This window comes from Pan paniscus, chromosome 15 (genome assembly GCF_029289425.2).
Source record: "Pan paniscus chromosome 15, NHGRI_mPanPan1-v2.0_pri, whole genome shotgun sequence".
NCBI lineage: Eukaryota > Metazoa > Chordata > Mammalia > Primates > Hominidae > Pan > Pan paniscus.
The window spans coordinates 67,871,049-67,895,789 of NC_073264.2; the positions used below are offsets into that span (position 1 = coordinate 67,871,049).

At 35.4% G+C, this 24,741-nt stretch overlaps 1 protein-coding gene across 26 annotated transcripts in view; it reads left to right on the top strand.

Moving 5' to 3' along the window:
- The window catches only part of GPHN (gephyrin), a 675,135-nt gene that overhangs the window by 260,620 nt on the left and 389,774 nt on the right, over positions 1-24,741 (top strand). For all 26 annotated transcript variants that reach the window (XM_034937122.3, XM_034937124.3, XM_034937127.3 and 23 more), the window contains exon 3: positions 10,326-10,383. In XM_034937122.3, coding sequence (XP_034793013.1) covers positions 10,326-10,383 — 58 coding nt within the window. The remainder of the gene's footprint in view (positions 1-10,325; positions 10,384-24,741) is intronic.

A 24,741-nucleotide genomic window follows, 5' to 3' on the forward strand; every position in this document is an offset into this window, starting at 1 on the left:
GTGGAAGACTGGAATCCAAGTGGAAAATGACAATCTTTCTGTCATTAGCCAACTTTAGCCAACTCTTAAGATGCATATCTATATGTACGAGTTGAAATTCCAGGAAATTCATCAATAAACAGAATTTGAGTGTCTGAACAAGTTAGCAGAGATTTCAGGAGGTGCATGGGACTAAGAAGAAAGGCTGAATTTTAAGCCCTGCCAAGGCAGAAGGGCCTTGGTAAACTTAGTTGGAACCCTAGAAGGACTACACTTTAGGAGTGAAGGCAAAATACTGAAAAAAAGAGAAAAACTATAGTTTTAGATATTTACTAGTTACTCATTGCATTTAGATATATTGAATGAAACACTAGACTCACAAAAACAGTAAATGAACAGACAGTTCATTAGAAAACGCCACATTGAAATACACACAGAAAAATGAAAGGTAAAACCAAAGGAACCTAAGATACGTATGGCACATGGTAAAAATAACTGACATTTGTGCAATATTCCCAAAAGAAGGATGGATAGACAGAATGATATAGAAACAATATTTGAAAAAATACTGATTGAGAATTTTGTAAAATTGAAAGCATCAAAGCAAAAATTTAGGAAGCAAGATAAATTTTATATGCACATGTGTTTGTATATGTATATATACACATACATATGTATGTGCAAACACACACAAAGCCAGGTATACTATAGTCAAGCTGCTGCAAAACAAAGAAAAAATTTCATTAATCTTGCCTCTGCTTCCAGTCTTTTTAGAACAGTGATTTTACCAACTATAGTTTTCTTTCCTAAGTCCATTATTTCCCCCCATTTTAAAAAAAACTTAGTGTCCCTGTTGATGGCTTTCAATATAGTTAGCTTCTCAACTTCCTTGGTCCTAATCCTCTCCTCAAATTCCACCTTTGTCTTTATAAGTAGAGTTACTTCATATAAGCTTTTAATTTTTCAAACTATGTGTTGAAAAAGAAAAGTAATATGAAAGAAAAGATTTATTTAAAATATTTCAAGATGCCTATTACGCATTTCTACTCATTATATTCACTCTCTGTAGTAAATATATAAGACTAAAGACTTGAATCTATAATTCCCTTAGTTAGTCCCCTCAGACTTCTAATGGGAAGAGACTCCCTAGGACTTCTAAGGAAGGACAATGGGCTGTCCTTCCCCTCAATTTCTTTAATTTTTAAATTGCTAGTCACTAGCCCTGTATATCTTTCCCTGGTACTTTTTCAGTTTCTAATCCAGGCTGCCAAGGAGTACTAGAGAGATTATCATCCTTTCTATTTGTTCTATTGCAGACTCACTTTTTGAACAGAAAAAAAAAGAAAAGAAAAGAGGGAAAATGAAGAGTGAAAATAGTGAAAAATTCTGGGATTGAGCCTAGAGAAGTAGAAAGTGTTTTATCAGTAACTTCTGTCTTCTTAGTAAGACAGAGGGCAAATTTATCTGATATAGGTATGTGTTATAAGCTTAGGGGGAAAATGGAAATTTGGAATTGCTATCAGAATACATAGAGTAATTGCTTTCAGAATAAACGGAATAGTTGCTACTCATGCCAGTAGATGTGTGAGCCAGCTACAAAGATAATCAGAAGACTTGTCAAGTATCAATCATGTCCAAGCCACAGTTAAATAGCATACATTTATAATAAATTATATCACTGATTCCCAGCAACATACAACAATGTTTGTATGTAGTAAGTGCTCAAAGGATTATTAAATAATTGCAGTTATCAATAGTGTATCTGAGATGACTAAACAGACTAAAGAAGAGAATACTTGCACATATCAGGAAAAGATCTAATAGTCATAATGAATAGTGTTTTACGAATTGCCAACAAAAGTTCAAAACAATATAAATAAGAGTACACAAATGAAAATTATTCATAAATATATGGATCTATTTGAAGAATTTGGAGATAACTCAGAGGAAAACCTCTAAAATATACAAAGATTTAGAAAATCAAATTTATGAGGAAGTTTAAAGTTAACTGGGAATTTTTAAGTTACTAAAGATAAAACTGAGTAATGATCTAACCAACTAGTATACAGAGTTGGTATATATGGAGAGGAGTATGGCCATCTGTTTGGTATATACATGCAAGACAGAGCAAAATAACATCAATATAAATTGCAAAATGAGGGATTTTTCAAATTATTTATCCTAATGGAAAAAAAGTATATGGCATGAGAAATTAGAATAGATTACCAGATGATTATAGAGAAGATAATCTCTCTTTTAAGTTATTGAAAACTAAAATTGATTTTTAAAAATTCTATTTCATACCTGCTTTATTCTAAACACTAGGCCAAGTTTTGGAACACAGAAATGAATAGCTGACACTATTCCTGACTTTTCAATATTCTGCAGGAAAAGAGCTATATGAGCAGTGACTTTGAAAGCAGGACTTTTTATGATGATAAAAGGATCAATCCATTAGGCATACATGACAATTATAAACATACATGTACCCAAAAACAGAGTTTCAAAATACATTAAGCAAAAACTGGCAGAATTAAAGGGACAGACAGACAATTAAACAATAATAGTTGGGGGCTTTAGTACCCCACTTTCAATAATGGATAGAACAACTTTGCAGAAGAAGAAGACATTATAGTCCAGAGTTATACAGTAAAACCATAGAAATAGGTACTCAGTAAAGGTAGAATATAGGAGTTTATTTCTAAGCATTCATGGGGTGAAGGATGCATTAAGGGAATAGAAGATGAATGTTTGAAACAACTCCTCAAGATAATTGACTAGTCGTCTAGATTTTAAAAGATACGTATACTATATATATAATATACATATATACTTGTCTGCTAGGATCATTAGAGAAGAACATTTTAGACAGTGTGTAGAAAAATGTGGATATGTGTAAAAATTTGTATCTTTGGGCAGCTATTTGTGACTTTGAATTGTTGAAACTTTAATAAGTATACTGAAGTGGAATAAGGGATGATTGTAATACTGGGACATGAGGCTGAAGAGGTATGATTCTGTGTCAAGACAGTGAAGCATATAGATAATGCTAGAGTACCTACAATAATTACCAATCATCTATGAAATATACCAAATTTGAATTCTAATCTTTCACTTCTTAAAGTGTATGTTAGTCAGGATCTTATCTGATATAGTTTTAAAAAGTATTTTTAAATATTTGATCCTATGTAGAGTTTTTAAAAATTATGTTACCTTTTTTAACTTTTATTTTATGTTCAAGGGTACATGTTCAGGTTTGTTATATAGGTAAACTCATGTCATAGGGGTTTGTTGTACAGATTATTTTGTCACCCAGGTATTAAGCCTAGTACCCATTAATTATTTTTCTTGATCCTCTCCCTCCTCCCATCTTCCACCCTCCAATAGACCCCGGTGTGTGTTGTTCCCTTCTATGTGTTCATGTGTTCTCATCATTTAGCTCCTGCTTATAAATTAGAACATGTGGTATTTGGCTTTCTGTTCTTGCATTAGTTCACTTAAGATAATGGCCTCCAGCTCCATCCAAGTCCCTGCAAAGGACATTATCTTGTTCTTTTTTGTGGCTGCATAGTATTTCATGGTGTATATGTATATGTACATTTTCTTTATTCAGTCTACCATTGATGGGCATTTAGGTTGATTCTGTGTCTTTGCTATTGTGGATAGTGCTGTGATGAACATATACGTTGCATGTGTCTTTATGATATAACGATTTATATTTCTTTGGGTATATACCCAGTAGTGGGATTGCTGGATCAAATGAGAGTTCTGTTTCAGCTCTTTGAGGAGTTGCCACGGTGCTTTCCACAATGCTTGAATTAATTTATACTCCCACCAACAGTGTATACATGTTCCTTTTTCTCTGCAACCTCACCAGCATCTGTTATTTTTTGACTTTTTAATAATAGCCATTCTAATTGGTGTGAGATGGTATCTCATTGTGGTTTTGATTTGCATCTCTCTAATGATCAGTGATGTTGAGCTTTTTCTCATGATTGTTGGCTGTATGTATGTCTTCTTTTGAAAAGCATCTATTTATATCCTTTGCCCACTTTTTAATAGAGTTGTTCATTTTCTTCTTGTACATTTGTTGAAGTTCCTTATAGATGCTGGCTATTAGACCTTTGTCAGATGCATAGCTTGCAAAAATTTTCTCCTATTCTGTAGGTTGCCTGTTTAATCTGTTGATAGTTTATTTTGCTCTGCAGAAGTTTTTTAGTTTAATTAGATCCCATTTGTCAATTTTTGCTTTTGTTGCAATTCCTTTTGGCATCTTTGTCACTAACTCTGCTCATTCCTGCATCCAGAATGGTATTGCCTAGGTTGTCTGGACTAGAGTTTCTATAGTTTTGGATTTTACTATAATGGTACCTTTAATATTAATGAAACCTATAAACCATGAAAGTTACTGTAGAAAATTGTAACAAGAATCTATTTCAACCCTTCTATTGTGCAATATGTTATATACACATATCACAGCTTTTTACCTTTAGTAGTAACTAAAATGTGCATGTTTATTGATTCTGCATTTGCCACACTATGTTCCATGAAACACTGATATTCCAAAAATATTAATACCGTAGTAGTCCCCCCCATCCACAGTTTCACTTTCTGTAGTTTCAGTTACGTGCAGTCAAGTGCCATCCAAAAATATTAATATTGAGAGAAAGTTATTATAAAAATAATAACTTATAGTATATTGTTATCATTGTTTTATTATTGTTCTTAATCTATTACTGTTAATAATTTAAAAAGTAAACTTTATCATAGGTGTGTGTGTGTAGGAAAAAACAGTATGTAGAGAGTTTAGTAAATTTTCAGTTTCAGGCATCCAGTATAGATCTTGGAACATATCCCGTATAGATAAGAAAGGACTGCTGGAAAGATTCAAATGGGATGAATAAAAGGATTCTCAGGCCTTTCAGTTCTTTCACCTTCTTTCACCCAATGATGTCCTTCATCCTTCCTAAGCCACTGGCTCCAATGGTCACACCCTAGCTCCTTTCATTACTAATAACTATCACTCCTCTATAACTTTCATTTCAGTTATCACTCTCTTCAGTTGTCACTTCTTTCTATTTAACTCCCTCTAGTAATTCAACTGTGATAAATCTTTGATCACCGTGGACCTCCAATTCTTTTTGATTGGCTCCTTACCTCTTTCATTTCCCTCCTTACCTAGCTTACATTATGTAATCAATCGAATACTCTATTAAATATACCTTTAATTTTCATGTCCTTCTCGTCATATTGTCTTTTCTTGGGTGAATAGTAGCCACCCAGAGATAACAGATAACCCTGAATTAACAAGACATTCTTGAAGAAGTTAACCTGGGAGAACTCGCTCGACCAGTTACCGCACTGGCACGAGGGCAGGTAAATTGCCCAATAGAATAGAATATAGCCAGAAAGAGATCAAGGCATATGTGGATGCTAGACTTACGGCCAAGGTGGCATTGCAAAATTGCAATTTTTTTTTTTTATTATACTTTAAGTTTTAGGGTACATGTGCACATTGTGCAGGTTAGTTACATATGTATACGTGTGCCATGCTGGTGTGCTGCACCCACTAACTCGTCATCTAGCATTAGGTATATCTCCCAATGCTATCCCTCCCCCCTCCCCCCACCCCACAACAGTCCCCAGAGTGTGATATTCCCCTTCCTGTGTCCATGTGATTTCATTGTTCAATTCCCACCTATGAGTGAGAATATGCGGTGTTTGGTTTTTTGATTGGGTGTCTTCAAACAGAAACACACATAACTCAAGTTTATATATCTATCTATTGATGAAAATGTTGTGACCACAGGCTTGCAGCAATCTAAACTTTTATTTCTCCTAGGAGCAGTGGTTCAGTATTAGCTCTTTCAGAGTGTGTGGCAATTTTATAGAAATAACTATTACAACTACTGAGAATTGACTATTTGATATTTTGTAAACTATTGTAAACGTTATCTTTTGAAAATTCCACTTTTGTGAAACAAAACAATAAACCTTTGTCCTTTAGGAAAAAAAAAAAAAAAGACAGATAACCCTGTGTTGACCCTTGACTCCTCTTTTGTCCAGATTCTCAATGTGTATGTAATCCATCATTAATTCCTGTTAATTCTAACCTCTAGAATATATCTTGAAATTATTTACTTTCTCCATCTCCACTGCTACCATTCTGGGAGAAGCCACAGTTAACCATAGGTGGGCCATAGTCCCATCTGATTACTTAGATAGCAGGCCCTGCTTTTAATCTTTGACCTCGTGGTAGGCAGAATTTTGGACTCATGACTTTCACCTGCTTTTGTTACTCCTGTGAATAAGTTATGTTATATAGCAAAAGTGACATTGCAGATGACCTTAAAATAGGGAGGTTATCCCGCATTATTTGGTTGAGCCCAATATAATCACATGAGCCTTAAAAGCAGAGAGAAGGGCAAAAGAGGAAGTCAGAGAGATTGGAAACATCATTTCTTCTTGTCAGATTATTTCAAAGATGTATTCGAATAATGAATAATGGCCAAATTCACAGGTACACGTTTAGCACTATTTCTTCCTGAATAGAGTATTCCCCATCCTAATGACCAATTTCATATTCTTCTTTAAAATAATGAAATTTATCACCTCAGCCCTGTTATTTCTGATATATGTTTTTAAAAATCAAAGAATTTTTAGAAGAATCAGATATAGTGTGAAAATGAAAATAAATTTTTAAACAAAAAGCAATAATGTATACTTTCAAATAAATTTGGTCTTTAAAACCGTCCCCTTGGTATGTGTACAATTATACGGATACTGTTTGCCCCAATGTTGAAGTTTATTCTAGATATGATTTAATATATGAGCACTTTAGAAAAATTAATGCCTTGCCCTTGAAATCACAGGACTTTTTTTTCCCCCTTCTTCCTTTACTTCCTTCATTGCTGTTTAATCCAGACCATTTCCTTCCTCTACCATTTGGCTCAGTAGCCTAGGTTTTCTGGTCTCCCCAGAGAAGACTGCCGCTGTGCAGACTGAGTGGCATGTAAAGAGCAGAGCTACTCCTACTTTGGGAAGTGCAATCGGGCAGACTTGTCCCATGAAGTGTATGTCAGGAAAAAGATGGCAGGTAATAAGTTCTTTTGCGTGCTTTTCACAGGCTGAAGGCTGATAACATGGGGATAGTTGAGTACCAGAAATATTAGACACAAGAAAATAAATCACTGCCAATAATAGACTTGCTTTCTAACAAATCTTAGGAATTTTTGATTTGGGGAAATCTTTTTTTTTTTTTTTTTTTGAGACGGAGCCTCGCTCTATTGCTCAGGCTGGGTTTCAATGGCGCAATCTCAGCTCACTGCAACCTCTGTCTCCCGGGTTCAAGCTATTCTTCTGCCTCAGCCTCCTGAGTAGCTGGGATTACGGGTGCTCGCCACCACGCCCAGCTAATTTTTGTATTTTTAGTAGAGACGGGGTTTCACCATGTTGGTCAGGCTGGTACTCCTGACCTCGTGATCCTCCCATCTCGGCCTCCCAAAGTGCTGGGATTACAGGCATGAGCCACCGCACCAGATGATTTGGGGAAATCTTTAATAATATCTTTCCTAGGTCGTGACTCTCTTTTTCTTTAGAACTTACACATCACTGATGTAAGAGTCCTTTTTTTTGTTTGTTTTAAAGAAGTGGACTCTCACTGTGTTGCATAGGCTGGTCTCAAACTCCTGGCCTCAAGAAATCCTCTCACCTTGGATTCCAGAAGTGCTGGGATCACTGGCGTGAGCCAGTGAACCTAGCCCTGAAGTCAGTTCTAAATATTGTCAAACATAGAGTATTTTACTATCATTGGGCCCTGGATAATCTTTATATTTTGTCATCTTGACTGCTGACATAAGGTAATTGAGCATCATATCTAGAAAGTTTTTTTTTTTTTTTTTTTTGAGATGGAGTCTCGCCCTGTCGCCCAGGTTGGAGTGCAGTGGCGCAATCTCGGCTCACTGCAACTCCGCCTCCCAGGTTCACGCCATTCTCCTGCCTCAGCCTCCCGAGTAGCTGGGACTGCAGGCGCCCACCACCACGCCCGGCTACTTTTTTGTATTTTTAGTAGAGATAGGGTTTCACCGTGTTAGCCAGGATGGTCTCGATCTCCTGACCTCGTGATCCGCCCGCCTCGGGCTCCCAAAGTGCTGGGATTACAGGCATGAGCCACCGCGCCCGGCCATATCTACAAGGTTTTAATGTAGATATCATTCAGACTAATTTCTGTAATCTTGTCATTGTTATTTCCTCAAAGTGCTGTACCACAAATAAGAAAATAATTTGAATGCAATTAGAAAAAAAAATTTACTTTTATCCCAAAGCATTAGTAAGACATGGTTAGCAATAATGCATATATTTTACCTTACTTATTAAACTTGTCGTGCTTCTCAACACATTTCTTCCTGAGGTTGGACATTTTTATAATATAATTTAGCATTTTTAAACCTATGTATATTTTTTCTCTCAAAAAGTCTTGTATTCCACTTATATTGTTTAATGACCTGTTTAGTCAGTGTGTGATTCTCAGTTGGGAACTTTCAAAGTAATTGAACATAATTTTTCTCTAACCCAACTTTTATTTCTATCTGATTTTATATATGATTTCCATAATTATATTATTGTTCAAATAGAGCAAATCAAAGGTCCTTCCTTTGTACCATTAACATGTATCCACTTTTCAACTATTTTTTCTCTGTTAAAACATTTTAAAAATATAGCTACATTTGGAAATGATATAAAAGTATACTTTATTTAAAATACTGTAGGAAAATTTCAAACATTGTTGTCTTGTGTAAAATTGTAACTCCAGGTCTGCTCAGATACTACACCTTTGCTTTAAAACATGCCTTTTCTCTGAATGCCACTGAAATTGTGAGATTAAAACCTATACGTTCTTTTTTTTTTCTTTCCAACTTTTATTTTAGTTCAGGGTGTACATTTGCAGGTTTGTTACATGGGTAAATTGCATGTCACGAGGGTTTGCTGTACAGATTATTTTGTCACCCAAGTAATAAGCATAGTTTTTGGATCATTTGGTTGGGTATCTTTTTTTTTAATGGAAACCAGAATGGTATTTATTATTTTACATTTGGGAGAGGAGATATCCTAAAGGGTCCAGAATACATAAGTCTCTTACGTATGATACTCCTTTTTTTGTTACTGAGGTATACTTATAAGTGCAGATAAGTAATCAGAAGGTTCCTTGGTAAGCGCTGAATTAGAACAAAGGCAGTTAGGTAATTTGGAGTTTAATAGCCTAGAGTACCTGATAGAGATGTGCTGGGGGCCACAACCCTGTATGTAATTTTAAAGTTTCTAAGTAGCCACATTTTAAAAAGTAAAAACAGATGAAATTAACTTTAATAATATATTTAACCCAATATATCAAAATGTTATTTTAACATGTAGTCAATATATTAAAATTATTCTGTTTTTCATACTAAGTATTCAAAATCTGGTGTGTATTTTACACTTTTGTACATCTCAACTCATTCATTTGCTAGTTCCTTCAGTTGCTTAAGAAAAATTACTGAATGTTTCTGTCTCAATTTTCCCATTTTTATAATAGAGATAATTGCAAGGATTAAATTAGATAATATATGATACATACCTGGCACATGATCTTATATAAAGCTTAGTTGCTTTCTAAAAAATATTTCAAACAGTTGAATATGACGTATAATGGCATCACTGTCTCAAGGCAAAGAACATTTTAAGGATTAAATTATCTGTAACTCCCGAATTCTCATCTCTTCCCCTTGGACAGTGCTGGGCACACACGTCTCTCTGACTCCCTATTCAAATTACTTAAAAAAAGAAGCAGAATCAATGTTCGTTCACCAGTTGTAGCACATGTGCCACACTAATGCAAGATGTTAATAACAAGGGAAACAAGGTCATGGGGAAGGAAGGGCAGAAATATGTGAATGCTCTAATTTCTGCTCTATTTTTCTGTAAACCTAAAGCTACTATAAAAAGTAAAAAGCTATGATTTCTTTCTTAAAAAAGTCAAACATGTTTGCTGTCAGTTCCTGATGCATGTTAGCTGTGACAGAATACGGCAGTAAAAGTGACAGTTTCAGCATTATTAAAATCATCAATAAGAGGAGCTTAGTTATGGGTAAAAAATCTAACAATATTTTCTCTTTCAATAGTCATTCATTATCTACCTCTTTTAAACTAATACATGGAAAATATATGCACAAAATGGTTGTTTTTCCTCCATGGTTGTTGGGGTGAATACTGGGAGTTATTGGTAGCATTCTGATGGTAATGGCAGAAATCTTTCATACATTTTAAACACTATTGCTGGTTTTGAGAATATTTTCTTCTCCTAATTTCAGGTTGGGTGGGACTATATCAGCATACAAGATAGTACCAGACGAAATAGAAGAAATCAAGGTATAGTATGGCATTTTTCACCTCTACAAACATTTAGCATCTTGGTGAGGGGTGGGGAAGAGTTGCTTTTTCTTTATGCCATTGATATTTGGCTATGTTAGAATATTATTTAATTCTCAGTTATAGTGAATTAAAAATTTATATGTATCAGATAATCACCATCAGATTTATCTGCCATTTGCAATGAATTTCTTACTACAATATTAGGAGAATCAAAAAGGAACCCTTTCCTGTGTAGTTCATTAAAAATCTACATAAGAAAACACTGTGTATAAGCATTGGTGTGCATAATGGATTATCTTTTTATCTTGTTGCAATTTCTTTTCCCTATAAGCCTTCACCACTTTTAAATAATATCAGTCTTTTTAAAAATTATTATTATACTTTAAGTTTTAGGGTACATGTGCACAATGTGCAGGTTAGTTACATATGTATACATGTGACATGCTGGTGCATTGCACCCACTAACTCGTCATCTAGCTTAGGTATATCTCCCAATGCTATCCCGAGCTGGTTTTTTGAAAGGATCAACAAAATTGATAGACCGCTAGCAAGACTAATAAAAAAAAAGAGAGAGAAGAATCAAATAGACGCAATAAAAAATGATAAAGGGGATATCACCACCGATCCCACAGAAATACAAACTACCATCAGAGAATACTACAAACACCTCTACGCAAATAAACTAGAAAATCTAGAAGAAATGGATAAATTCCTCGACAAATACACTCTCCCAAGACTAAACCAGGAAGAAGTTGAATCTCTGAATAGACCAATAACAGGAGCTGAAATTCTGGCAATAATCAATAGCCTACCAACCAAAAAGAGTCCAGGACCAGATGGATTCACAGCTGAATTCTACCTGAAGTACAAGGAGGAACTGGTACCATTCCTTCTGAAACTATCCCAATCAATAGAAAGAGAGGGAATCCTCCCTAACTCATTTTATGAGGCCAGCATCATCCTGATACCAAAGCCTGGCAGACACACAACAAAAAAAGAGAATTTTAGACCAATATCCTTGATGAACATTGATGCAAAAATCCTCAATAAAATACTGGCAAACCAAATCCAGCAGCACATCAAAAAGCTTATCCACCATGATCAAGTGGGCTTCATCCCTGGGATGCAAGGCTGGTTCAATATACGCAAATCAATAAATGTAATCCAGCATATAAACAGAGCCAAAGACAAAAACCACATGATTATCTCAATACATGCAGAAAAGGCCTTTGACAAAATTCAACAACCCTTCATGCTAAAAACTCTCAATAAATTAGGTATTGATGGGACGTATCTCAAAATAATAAGAGCTATCTATGACAAACCAACAGCCAATATCATACTGAATGGGCAAAAACTGGAAGCATTCCCTTTGAAAACTGGCACAAGACAGGGATGCCCTCTCTCACCACTCCTATTCAACATAGTGTTGGAAGTTCTGGCCAGGGCAATCAGGCAGGAGAAGGAAATAAAGGGTATTCAGTTAGGAAAAGAGGAAGTCAAATTGTCCCTGTTTGCAGACGACATGATTGTATATTTAGGAAACCCCATCGTCTCAGCCCAAAATCTCCTTAAGCTGATAAGCAACTTCAGCAAAGTCTCAGGATACAAAATCAATGTACAAAAATCACAAGGATTCTTATACACCAATAACAGACAAACAGAGAGCCAAATCATGAGTGAACTCCCATTCACAATTGCTTCAAGGAGAATAAAATACCTAGGAATCCAACTTACAAGGGACATGAAGGTCCTCTTCAAGGAGAACTACAAACCACTGCTCAGTGAAATAGTATCAGTCTTTTAGTACATATTTTTCTGGGTTCCTTTGAAAACACGATATGCCAATTGCAATTAAAAATTTACATTACAGTAATGAAAAATTGACTTACTCTTTAAAAATTAGAGCATTATGACATTATTCTGTCTCTAACATTTTACTAAGTCTTATGGAATATTAATTTTCTAACATAATATATTGTTCTTTTTCAAAAGCAAGATTGAATAATTGGATATTAATAATGAAGAATAAACAATACTGGTTAAATTGTTAACAATGACATGTAAAGATCTCAACAAATCACTAAGCTTGATTTGATTAAACTTTTCAATATCAAGTTCAATAAATTCAAATCTTTCAATAAATTCAAATTCAATTCAAAATAATTATTTAATTCTATGACTCAAGACTCAAGGGGCTTTTTTTTTTTTTTTTTTTTTTTTGAGACAGTCTCGCTCTGTCACCCAGGCTGCAGTGCAGTGGCATGATCTCAGCTCACTGCAACCTCCAACCTCCTGGGTTCAAGTGATTTTCCTGCCTCAGCCTCCCGAGTAGCTTGGATTATAGGCACATGCCACCACACCCAGCTAATTTTTTTTTAATTTTATTTTAGTAGAGATAAATTTTCTTCAAGTTGGCCAGGCTGGTCTTGAACCCCTGACCTCAGGTGATCCATCTGCCTCGGCCTCCCAAAGTGCTGGGATTAAGGCATGAGCCACTGCGCCCAGCCTCAAGGGACATTTTTGAAAAGAAAAAAATCTTGTAATTTGTTTGCATTATTTTTAAATCAAGTAAGCCCATTGATCCATTATATGATACACTATTAGCTTCAGTATGTCAAGTGTTCTAATGTATGGTCAACATCAGAAATTAATGTGGTAATTCTAGCTTCAAAAAAAATTTCAAGAAATTTATTCCAACTTTGTGTGAACTTGTAAAATATTTTAGCTAGGAGGAACTTTAGGTCTAATCCAGATCTCTCATTTTTCATATGAGGAAATTGAATAAAGATTTTATTTGACATTCAATAATGACTTCTAAAAATATCATCAAATGTTGTTAAAGGGTTGGAAAAGCATGAGGATATTACTTCTTGAAATATATTTTATAATGACTCAAAAATTGAACTCTAGAAACTTTAAGCAATTAATAAATATATATAAATAAGCAACATTTATGTAAAGAATATTGAATTGAAATTATGTATTATAAAGGCACCCTGTCTGATAATACAATTAAAATGTGTGTTAGCTGATGAAGATAAACCAAGAGTTTTATGGAAATACATAGAAGGGACACCTGGACATTGGAAAAAGTAAATCAGCAAAGTCTTTCCAAGAGGTAACCCCCAGGAAATTGGAGTTTTATACAGAAGCATAGACATGAAATAATAGGATACCAGATTATAGGGTATAAAATAAAGACTGGTAAGATAAAGGGCTAGAAGCAGGCCTTTATCCCATGTTAAGAAGTTTGGTTTTTATCCTGAAAATTATGGGATTCCTTTATGTGATTTTTAAGGAAGAAAGTAACATAATCATTTTGATGCTTTTTTAAAGCCTTACTGTGGTGAATGAGAAAAGTGATTTCAGCAGAGAAGAGGTTCTACCTAGATGGAAGGAGACCAGGTTGCAGGAATGTAGGCACAAAATGATTAGAACCTGAACTCAAGCAGTGACAATGAGGCTAGAGAAGAAAACAAGATTTGAAAAATATTATTTCAGAAAGTAAAATCAGCAATACTTGATAACTTATTGGATGTTTAGGGGAAATTGGAAAGATTGACTCAGATTTCTGGCTTGGGAAATTGAGTAGATGGTGTTGCTGTTAACTTAAAAAGGATGTTTTGGAGACAGAATATTATTAATAGGAAAGAGGATGTTTTGGACTTACTGAGTTTGAGGTCCCTCTCAGATTACCAAATATCCAATAAGTCATTGAATGAATCAGCCTGGAACTCAGAAGAGAAACACAATCTAGTAATTGATATTAAGGTTTGTCCTCATACAAGAGAGTTAATTGAGGCCATGCTAGTCAGTGAATGGAATCTCACGGAAAAGTTATATGAGGTATTAAAATTGGGCTGAAGATGTAGCCTTAAGGAAAACTTACCCTAAAGGCAGAGTATTAATATATTATTTAATTAGTTTAATTAATTAGCAGGACTTTGCCTATTTTTAAATAGTGATTTGTTTCCTAAAGGAATCAGCTTTTTTTCTTCATTGTGTGTGCTTTTTTTATTTTAGAGTTACAAGAGTTATCCCTCAGGAGATTCCTTTTAAAAAAAGCAGGATTCATGGATGATATGTAACATAATTTTTCCGTCGATTACTGGTATTATATCTAAAATAACTCGAGAGTTTGAGGCCTGAGGCATTAAAAAAAATGAGGAATTCATCTTCCTTTCAAAGTACTCAAAGAAAAACTGTTCTAAAACATTTCACCAATATTTGATGGCACATTAGCATTTTCAGCTGAAATCAGTTACAATCGTTTTTGTTTTAGCTGAAAGAAATGTGAAGCATACGGATGTAATGTTCATTTCAGTTGGGTAATATCTGAGTAATCTTACATTGTCTAAACAGAACAATTGAGTTTGAATTTGATATGCTACCTATAGTATATACCATGTATAAATAAATATGCATATGTATTTTTGTTATTAAAATAATATGACTGATTAAACATAAATCACATTTTGGCAGATGTGGGAATCTTTTCACAGTTTTCTAGCACCAGAAATTATCTAGTTCGTAAATTTTTTCAATTACACATATATTTATTGATTGTAATAAATCACTTCAAAACTGAATGGATTCTTAGCCCTTAGCCACATAAAGAGTGAATAAATTCCTGGCCCAATCAGAAGTCCCTTTTTCACCCTAGATGTAACCACTATTCTGACTTCTTTCTTTCTTTCTTTTTTTTTTTGATACGGAGTCTCTGTCGCCCGAGCTTGAGTGCAGTGGCACGATCTCAGCACACTTCAACCTCTACCTCCCCGGTTCAAGCAATTCTCCTGCCTCAGCTTCCTGAGTAGCTGGGACTACAGGCATGCGCCACCACACCCAGCTAATTTTTGTATTTTTAGTAGAGACAGGGTTTTGCTATGTGGGCCAGGCTGGTCTCGAACCTCCTGACCTGAAGTGATCCACCTGCCTCGGCCTCCCAAAGTGCTGGGATTACAGGCGTGAGCCACCGCGCCCGGCCTACTATTATGATTTTTATCATTATCAATTCCTTGCTTTTGTTCCGTTTTACCAACTATATACACATCCCTAAACATTACAATTCATGTTTGCTCTCTTTGAACTTCATATGAATTAAATCATATTGTATGCAGTTTTTTTGTGCCTTGCTTTTTTATCAACCGTTTTTGTAGGATTCATTCATGTTATTGACTGTAACTAAGGTCTTTGTTTAATTGTAAAGTACACCACTGTACCACAGATCACTGAGACATCCTACTGTTGAATATTTAGCTTGTTTCCATTTGGGACGATTATGAAAAGTGATGCTATAAACATTATGATAAGAGCATCCTGGTACTCATGTATAAGTTTCTCTGAAGTGTATACTGAAGAGTGGAATTCCTGGGTATTAAGAAACATGTATTTTCAACTTTCCTGACTGAAATCTCACTTTTCTAAAGTAGTTATGCCAGTTTACACTACCATCTTGAATGCATTTATTTTAAATAGATATATTTAAATATTCTTTGTCTGCAATGTATATTACTATAGATTTTATTTATATGTGAGGTGACTAAATTGATACAATATTTTTAAAATGTGTCTTTGTTTTTCCAGCCCATGGGAAAAATCCTGAGGGATAATTCTTAATGAAAAAGTCCATTTTTGCCCCACTGGTTTGAATTTTGCCTCATGTATCTTATACTAAATTTTCCAATTTAGGACATATGCATACTTAAGTCTGTCTTTTCCTGAACTTCTGTTCCATTAATCTATTTATTCTTTTCTCAGCACTGTATGGTTTTGATTATAGTGCTTTTTTAGCATAGTAGGAAAGGTCCTATGTTGTTTTTCTTTTTTATTTTATTGGCTCATGTATTGATTGCTCCAGATAACATTATAATATCTCTGTCATGTTTCAAAAGTATTCCTGCTGAGGAGACTTCCAGCCAAGATGGAGTACCTTCATTCCTTCCAGATCCTTCCTATTACTACTAAAAATGCCTAGGCATTATAAAATAAACATAGAAAGATTCTGGGCCAGGTGCGGTGGCTCATGCTTGTAATCCCAGCACTTTGGGAGGCCAAGGCGGGCGGATCACGACGTCAGGAGATTAAGACCATCCTGGCTAATACGGTGGAACCCTGTCTCTACTAAAAATACAAAAATAATAATAATAATTAGCCATGCATGGTGGCATGCGTCTGTAGTCCCAGCTACCTGAGAGGCTGAGGCAAGAGAAGAATCGCTTGAACCCGGGAGGTGGAGGATGCAGTGAGCTGAGATGGTGCCACTGCACTCCAGCCTGGATGACAGAGTGAGACTCCATCTCAAAAACAAACAAACAAACAAAAAAACCAAAAGAAAGAAAGAAAGATTCTGAAAGATGGAAAGAAGAAGGCAGACTACCTGGCTACCTGGGAACCTCAGGAATTGAGAAATGACATGGCAGTGAGTTACTTGGGTTTCCTTATTATCTCCTGTATATTCTGGACAGGATACTGAAGAAAGCCTTCAACCTGGAACCACCAACAGGTGGCGTAAACAAAAAATACCCCTACAAAAGCCTGTTTGTCTAGCCAACAGACAAGGACAAGGGTCACCTAAGAGCCAAGAATGGCTTTTCAGCAATATTTGCCCTACTACAGCTAAGCACCAATGGAAAAACTGTTCAGTTCCCTTATAGTTTCAGTTGAGTCAAGCAGGCAGCTGATATTCCACATCACCCCCTGCCATCCCACAGAAGTAAGTGGCATAGTTCTGAATCCCTCACCTGGTGGTGGCAGCAGGGCTGAGTAGGGAGCTATTCTTCCATCTTTCACCTGGCAGAGCAGATGTCACTCTGATTTCCTGGCTATGATATTAAAGTTGAAACCAAGCAGAAGTTGATCTATCACCAGCCCAGTGGAAACAAGCTGTGCTCCAATTTTCCCAGCAGGGTAGTGTCAGTGGAGTCCAGTGATGAGCTGAGCCTCCATCCCCATTCAGTAGCAGTGAGACTTAACAAGGCAGCACAAAGTAGAGCTAGTCACCACTATTTCACCTTTCCTTTCCCACGTAAGTGAGGCCTGGCAGAGAGGTGAACCTCTACCCCCAGCTGTATCAACAAGGCTAAGCCAGGTGAGGCTATTCGTACTTCTGCTCACAATATGAGTCAACCATCTACTCTCCCCCACCCTTGGTATTAGCATGTGCCCCTACTTGGTATCAACAGTGGAGCAAGGTAATGTCAACTTTCACCAGAAAGGTCTCAGCAGAGCCAAGAGGGGAGCTGAACTTCTACCTTACAGTCTTAAATTAAGCAGTGTGAATCAGTGCTTCACTTTTGCCAGAGTGGTGTCGGTGAGACCTTGCAGAAGCTGAACATACATGTCCATAAGGCCCTTGTGTTACATTGCGACATGGGGGACATCTGCTAAAAAAGATTAAATAGTCTCAAATATAAAATACCAAATGTCCTAGGTGACAATAAAAATATCAGTCATCATACCAAGAACAAGGAAAATCACAGCATGAGAGAGAAAAAAACAGTCTACAGACACCAACACAAAGAAGATTCAGGTGTTGAAATTATCTGACAAAGATTTTAAAGCACCTATTATAAAAGTGCTTCAATAAGCAACTATGAATTCTCTTTAAAAATGAAAAAATGGAAAATCTTGCCAAACAAAAATTATAAAAGGAACCAAATGAAAATTATAGAACTGAGAAATACCATCACCAATATAGAAAACTCACAGGGGGCAACAGACGGAAGTGGCACAACATTTTTCAAGTGCTGGAAAAAAGAACTGTCAACTACAAATGCCATATTCAATGAAGTTATTCTTCAAGAATGAGTAAGGACATACTCAAACGAGAAAACTAAAAGAATTTGTCACTAGAAAACCACTCTGAAAGAGTGGCTAAATAAATTCTTTAAAGGGAAAGGAAGTAATAGAAAAAGGCCTGAAATTTCAGAAAGGAGAAAACAGCAGAATGGGTCAATACAATAGATTGTATTTTCTTATAATTTTTAAAATCACAGTTATACTGTATAATATGGTATTCTATATATGTACATACTTAACACAATCATATTTAAAATGTGGAAGGGTAAAGTTGCCTAAATGGAGGTAAGATTTCTGTATTTCACTTGGAATGATAAAATGTCAATACTGGTAGAGTGTGGTAAGTTATATCTGTATATTGTAATACTGAGAACAGCCACTAAGAAAAGTATACAAAGCAATATACTCAAAACGCTATGAATAAAGGTAGAATTCTAAAAAGTGTTTAAGTGATTCACAATAAGCAAGCATATAAAAACAGGAAAAAGAAACAGGACAAAAACAGAAAATAGATAATAAAATGGCAGACTTAAGGCCTATGGTCTTAATACTTACCTTAAATATAAATAACCTAAATATGCCAATTAAAAGACAGATTTTGACAGAATGGATTTTTAAAAAATGATCCAATAAATGCCATTCTAAAGAAACTAATTTCAAAAACGATGACATAAGTAGGTAGTAAGCAATAGGATACAGAAGGATGGCGAAAGATTTATGTGTGAACACAAATTAAAAAAAAAAAGCAGGAGTGGGCTGGGCACAGTGGCTTACGCCTGTAATCCCAGCCTTTGGGGAGGTCGAAGTGGGTGGATCACCTGAGGTCGGGAGTTCTAGACCAGCCTGGCCAACATGGTGAAACCTGTCTCTACTAAAAGTACAGGAATAGCCAGGCATGGTGGCACATGCCTGTAGACCCCACGACTCAGGAGGCTGAGGCAGGAGAATCACTTGAACCGGGGAGGTGGAGGTTGCAGTGAGCCAAGATCACACCACTGCACTCCAGCCTGGGTGACAGAGTGAGACTCCATTTCAAAAATAAAAAATAAATAAATAAATAAAATTTAAAAAGCATTAGTGGCTGTATTAATATCAGACCAAGTAGACTTCAGAACAAGAAAAATTCTGGAGACAGAGAGGACATCCCATAATGTGAAAGGCTCAATCCACCAGGAAAACAGCAATCTTAAAAGTATGTGTACCAAAAATTGAAATATACAGAATGCTCCACCAAAAATTAAACAACACACATTTTTTTTCAAGCACACATGAAACATTTACCTTGGAAAACCATATCCTGAATCATAAAACAAACCAAAACAGTACTTAAAAATTGAAATTATGCATAGTATGTCCTCTGACCATAATGGAACCAAACCAAAAAAAAACCAAAAAACAAACAAACAAAAAAAAACAGAAAAATATCAGGAAAAGCTCTAATACATGCCAGAGGAAATTAAAAGGTACTCTAGTAAATAATCAAATAAGATGTCTCAAATGAAATTTTAAAAATTTACACAAACGAAAAATGAAAATATAACACATCAAAAAATCTGTAAAGCAGTGAAAGCAGGGCTGAGAGGAAAAATTATATGCAATGCAGACATTAAGAGAAGAGGAAAGTTCTCAAATCAGTAATCTAAGTTTTTTCCTCCAGAAACTAGAAGAAGAGCAAAATATATTCAGAGCAATCAAAAGAAAGAAAACAATGAATTAAGTATTGAAATAAATAAAATTGAAAACAGGAAAACAATAGTAAAATAAAATCTGCTTCTTTATAAAGCTCAAAGAAATTGGTAAGCCTCTTGCTACATTGCAAAGATAAAGGAGAAAGGGCACAATCACCAATGTCATGAATAAAACGAGTATTACTACAGATCTTCTATTCTTTAAAAGGATAATTAGGTAATACTATTAAAAACTTCATACTCATAAATTGTACAATTTAGTAGAAATGGACCAATTCCTTGAAAATCACAAACTTCTAAAACTAACGAAGATGAAATAGACAATCTACATTGTATAAAAGCCATTAAGTAACTTAAATTCATAATGAAAAAGTTCCTGAAAAAGAAAGCCTCAGGACTTTCTTTTTGGTTTCACTGGAGAATTCTACCAAATATTTAAAAAAGAATTATCATCAGTTTTAGTCAATCTGCTCCAAAAAAATAAAAGATGAGGAAATACGTTTCATGAGTCTAGTATAATGTTGATACCAAAAACAGAGAAAGACAGTGCAAAGAAAGAAAATGGAAAACCAATATCTCTTACGAACTAAAATCCTCAATAAAGTATTATCAATTACATGCAACAATGTATAAAAAGAATTAAGTGCCACGACAATTTGACATTTATTTGAAATATACAGAAAACTACTTCAGTAGTAGAAAAACAATAAATCTAATCTACCATGTCAACGAGCTAAAGATGAAAAATCAAATGATCATATAGATTGATGCAAAAATAGCATCTGACAAAATTCAAAACCCATTCATAGTAAGAACTCTCAGCAAACTAAGACTAGATGGGACCTTAACTTGATTAAGAGCATCTAGAGAAAACCTATAGCTAACAGCATACTTAATGGTGAAAGAATGTTTTCCTTCAAAAATTGGAAACAAAGCAATAATATCTTCTCTGACTACTTTTATTCAACATAGTACTAGAGATGCTAGGTAGCACAATAACGCAAGAATATGTGCTAAAACCACATAGATTAGAAAGTAAGAAATAAAACTCTCCCTGTTTGCAGACCACTTGATTATCTGCATAGGAAAAAATGACTATAAGAATAAGTCATTTTAGCTGCTTTGTGGCATATAAGATAAACACAAAAAGAAAAAAAATCAATTGGATTTCTATATACTATAAACAAACATTTGGAAACTGAAATTTAAATAACACCATTTACAATTGTTCAAAAGAAAATAAAATATCTAGATACAAACTTAAAAGCACACGTATGTTATCTTTACGCAAAAACTGCCAAACAACAAAGAAATAAAAGGACACTTGAATAAAGACACATTCTGTGTTCAAATATTGAAAAATTCAGCATAGTAATGATGTCAGTTCTCCCCTAATTGAACCATAAATTTAATGCTATACCTATCAAAATCCTGGCAAGTGTTTTGTGGCTATAAAATTATATAAATTCATTCTAAAATTATATGGAAAAACACAAAACCTACAACAGCTAAGACAATTTTTAAAAAGAACAAAGTGGAAAGAATAACTCTACCCAATGAAAGTTTCATTCTGTATCTACAGTATTCAAGATAGTATAGTATTGGCAGAGAAATAAAAACATAAATCAATGAAACAGAATAGAGAACCTATAATAGGCTTATACAAATATATTCAATTGGTTTTTAATAAAGATGCAAAAGCAGTTCAGTGGAGAATAGACTTCAACAAATGGTGCTGGAGCAATTGGAAATCAACAGGCAAAAAAAAAAAAAAAAAATCTCAGTCTATGCCTCATGCTTTATTACAAAATTATTTCAAAATACATAGTAGACTTTAATATAAAAAGTATAATATATATATAAACTGTAAAACTGTCAGAAGAAAAAAAAAAGCAAAAGTCTTTACGACCTGGGGCTAGATGAATGAAGAGGCCTTCGACTCAACACAAAAAGCACGGTTCATACAATGTAAATTTCACAAACTGGAGCTCATCAACATACAAAAATTTTGTTCTGTGAAAGAATGAAAACAAAAACTGCAGGCCGGGTGCAGTGGCACAGTCCTGTAATCCCAGCACTTTGGAAGGCCGAGGCAGGCGGATTACCTGAGGTCAGGAGTTCAAGACCAACCTGGCCAACATGGTGAAACCTTTTCTCTACTAAAAATACAAAAACTACCCAGGCATGGTGGCAGGCACCTGTAATCCCAGCTACTCTGGAGGCTGAGGCGGGAGAATCGCTTGAACCCAGATGGCGGAAGTTGCAGTGAGCCAAAATGGCACCACTGCACTCCAGTCTGGGCAACAGAACGAGACTCCGTCTCAAAAAAGAGGATCAAAACAAGACAACAGTTAATCTGTGAATGACAAAATATTGACAAATCATGTTTTTAACTGTGATTGCCCTAAAACACACAATGACATATGATGATTTTATGTAATATTTATAATTATTAATGATAACATACTGTAAATCATATCAGAATTGTAGGAGTTTCCCATTATTTGGAACTCATACCAGTAACATATTTATACAAATACAGCTAAAAGAAAGCTAACATCATTTCACATTTGACATTGCATCCTGTATGATTTGTATACCAAATAAACATTTCATCTTTGCATTGATGTGCTATTAATGTTAAACCCACTCCTTTTGTTTGTTTGTTTGTTTGTTTTTGTTTATGTTTTTTTGAGACGGAGTTTTGCCCTTTTGCCCAGGCTGGAGTGAAATGGTACAACGTCAGCTCACTGCAACCTCCAACCCCCAGGTTCAAGTGACTCTCCTACCTCAGCCTCCCAAGTAGCTGGAATTACAGGCGCCCGCCACCAGGCCTGGCTAATTTTTTGTAGTTTTAGTAGAGATGGGGTTTCACCATGTTTTAGTAAGGATGGGGTTTCGCCAGTAGGCTGATCTGAAACTCCTGACCTCAGGTGATCCACCCACCTCAGCCTCCCAAATAAACCCACTTCTTAATAAAACCTATCCAGTTTTAATCAGTTTGACCAGAAGGTAAGATTTTTCTAAACGTTGTATAACCCTTTACAATTTTTGTTAAAGAGCAGATCAGTATTCTAAGACAAACCCTGTTGGGCTTTTATTCCAATGTTCAATTTATGGAAAAACTGAATAATACCCCTTTAACTATCCAGTATGTTCACACACAGAATCTCTTTTACAATTAATTTTTCACAAACCTTCCACAATTTGTTCAAACCTTCATCTTTATCCTAACTTAAAACAATCCTTTAATATTTAATCTAGCCAAATAATTCCACATTTCCATGCCTTCTTATAATCTTTTACCAAAAGCACATCTTACTTTCCTTACACTTGGCATGTAAAACTGTTTCTTCAGTAGTCTCAATTATGTGTTACAATGTTAACTCAGCAATTTTTATTTTTAAGCCAATTAATTAGAGCTCTTTCATATGTAAACATCATACACACAACACATACAAATACATACACAGACATAAGATCCAGTAGTTAAAAGGTTTTTCACTTGCCAGTTTCTTAATTCATTTACTGGCTTTAGGGTTGATCCCTTGGAGGAACAGGGCCAGGAAAGCATGCAGTTTCTATGGCCTAATAACCAGGCTCAGCTGGAAGGCAAAAACAGGTCCCCAGAATTAAGGGTCTCATTTTTATACTGAATCCTGGATCCCCAAAAGAGAAATGCTATGTAATAAAACAGTGTGATGATTTTACTGTGCATTTCATTGCAAAGCAATCTGAAGCCAATCAGCCCATCCCCATGGGAATCTTCTCTCTTAGTGAGGGGTGGGGACATCATCATACCTTCCAGGTGGCCAGGAGCATGCTTCTGTAATCCAAACGTGCAGAGAGCTGAGTATCTTTCCATAACTGACATTAGCTATCCCCAAAAGTATATTTCCTACCCAGTTGTTACACACCAAAGTTCTCTCATAATGTGAAGTAATTTCTGATATCCCAAAAAATAAAAAACATAAGATAACGTAATTCAAGACAAAACAGAACCTTAGATTTTGAGAGGGATCTGTTTACTTTCAATTCCTGGGGTTTCATGAGGAAAACAGAAGTTTTTCCCAAAATGGGGTCTGTGGTGCCTTCTCTGTTTTTCCCTAGGCTGTTAAAGCTTGAATATTTACTTTTAATTAAGCTTTTAACCATAGCACTCTTTTAAAAAAGTTTTTTTAAAAATCTCTTATTACCCAGCTTTAGTCACGCCAGATTGCCAATATTTCTGGCTTTTGAACTTTACTAAATGTAACCTCCCAGGGGCTCAGTGAAAGGAAAGTTTAAGACAGTTCATGGAGGAGAGGTGAATCAACAAATGGCAAAGGTTACCCAAAGATCAGCCAGGAAGTACTCATTACCTAGGCTGAAAATTGAACCTCAATCCAGGGCCACTACTGGGAAAAGACAAAGCTTTAACTGCTAAGCTACAGCACTGGGAAATTTCCATTGCCCTTCCCAGAAAAAGCCTAGAGCAGTAAATTTTGAGTTTGAAATGGCTTTTAAATGCTCAAGATAATTTTTAGAGCTAACTAGGACATGAATCCCAAAATTCCTATTTCCTGGAAGGTAGAGACCAAGAGAAGGTACTGCCACATGATTACAAGGTCAAGCTCCCAAGGACATTTTTCAGCATGTGGTCTCTGGGCAAGATGGTTGCCCTGTGTAACAGAAAAGATAGGAAAGGGAAAGGGGAGAAAGGGTTTGCACTGCCTGTGGCAGGGCGGGGAGGGTCAGGGAACTCAGGAGCTCAGGGAAGCCAGAGAAAGTCCCACCCATTGCAGTGACACTGAATGAAAAGTTCAGGCAGCCACTTGTCAGTAATGAAGGGTTTTTTTTCCACAAGACCCATCAGCTCTGAAGT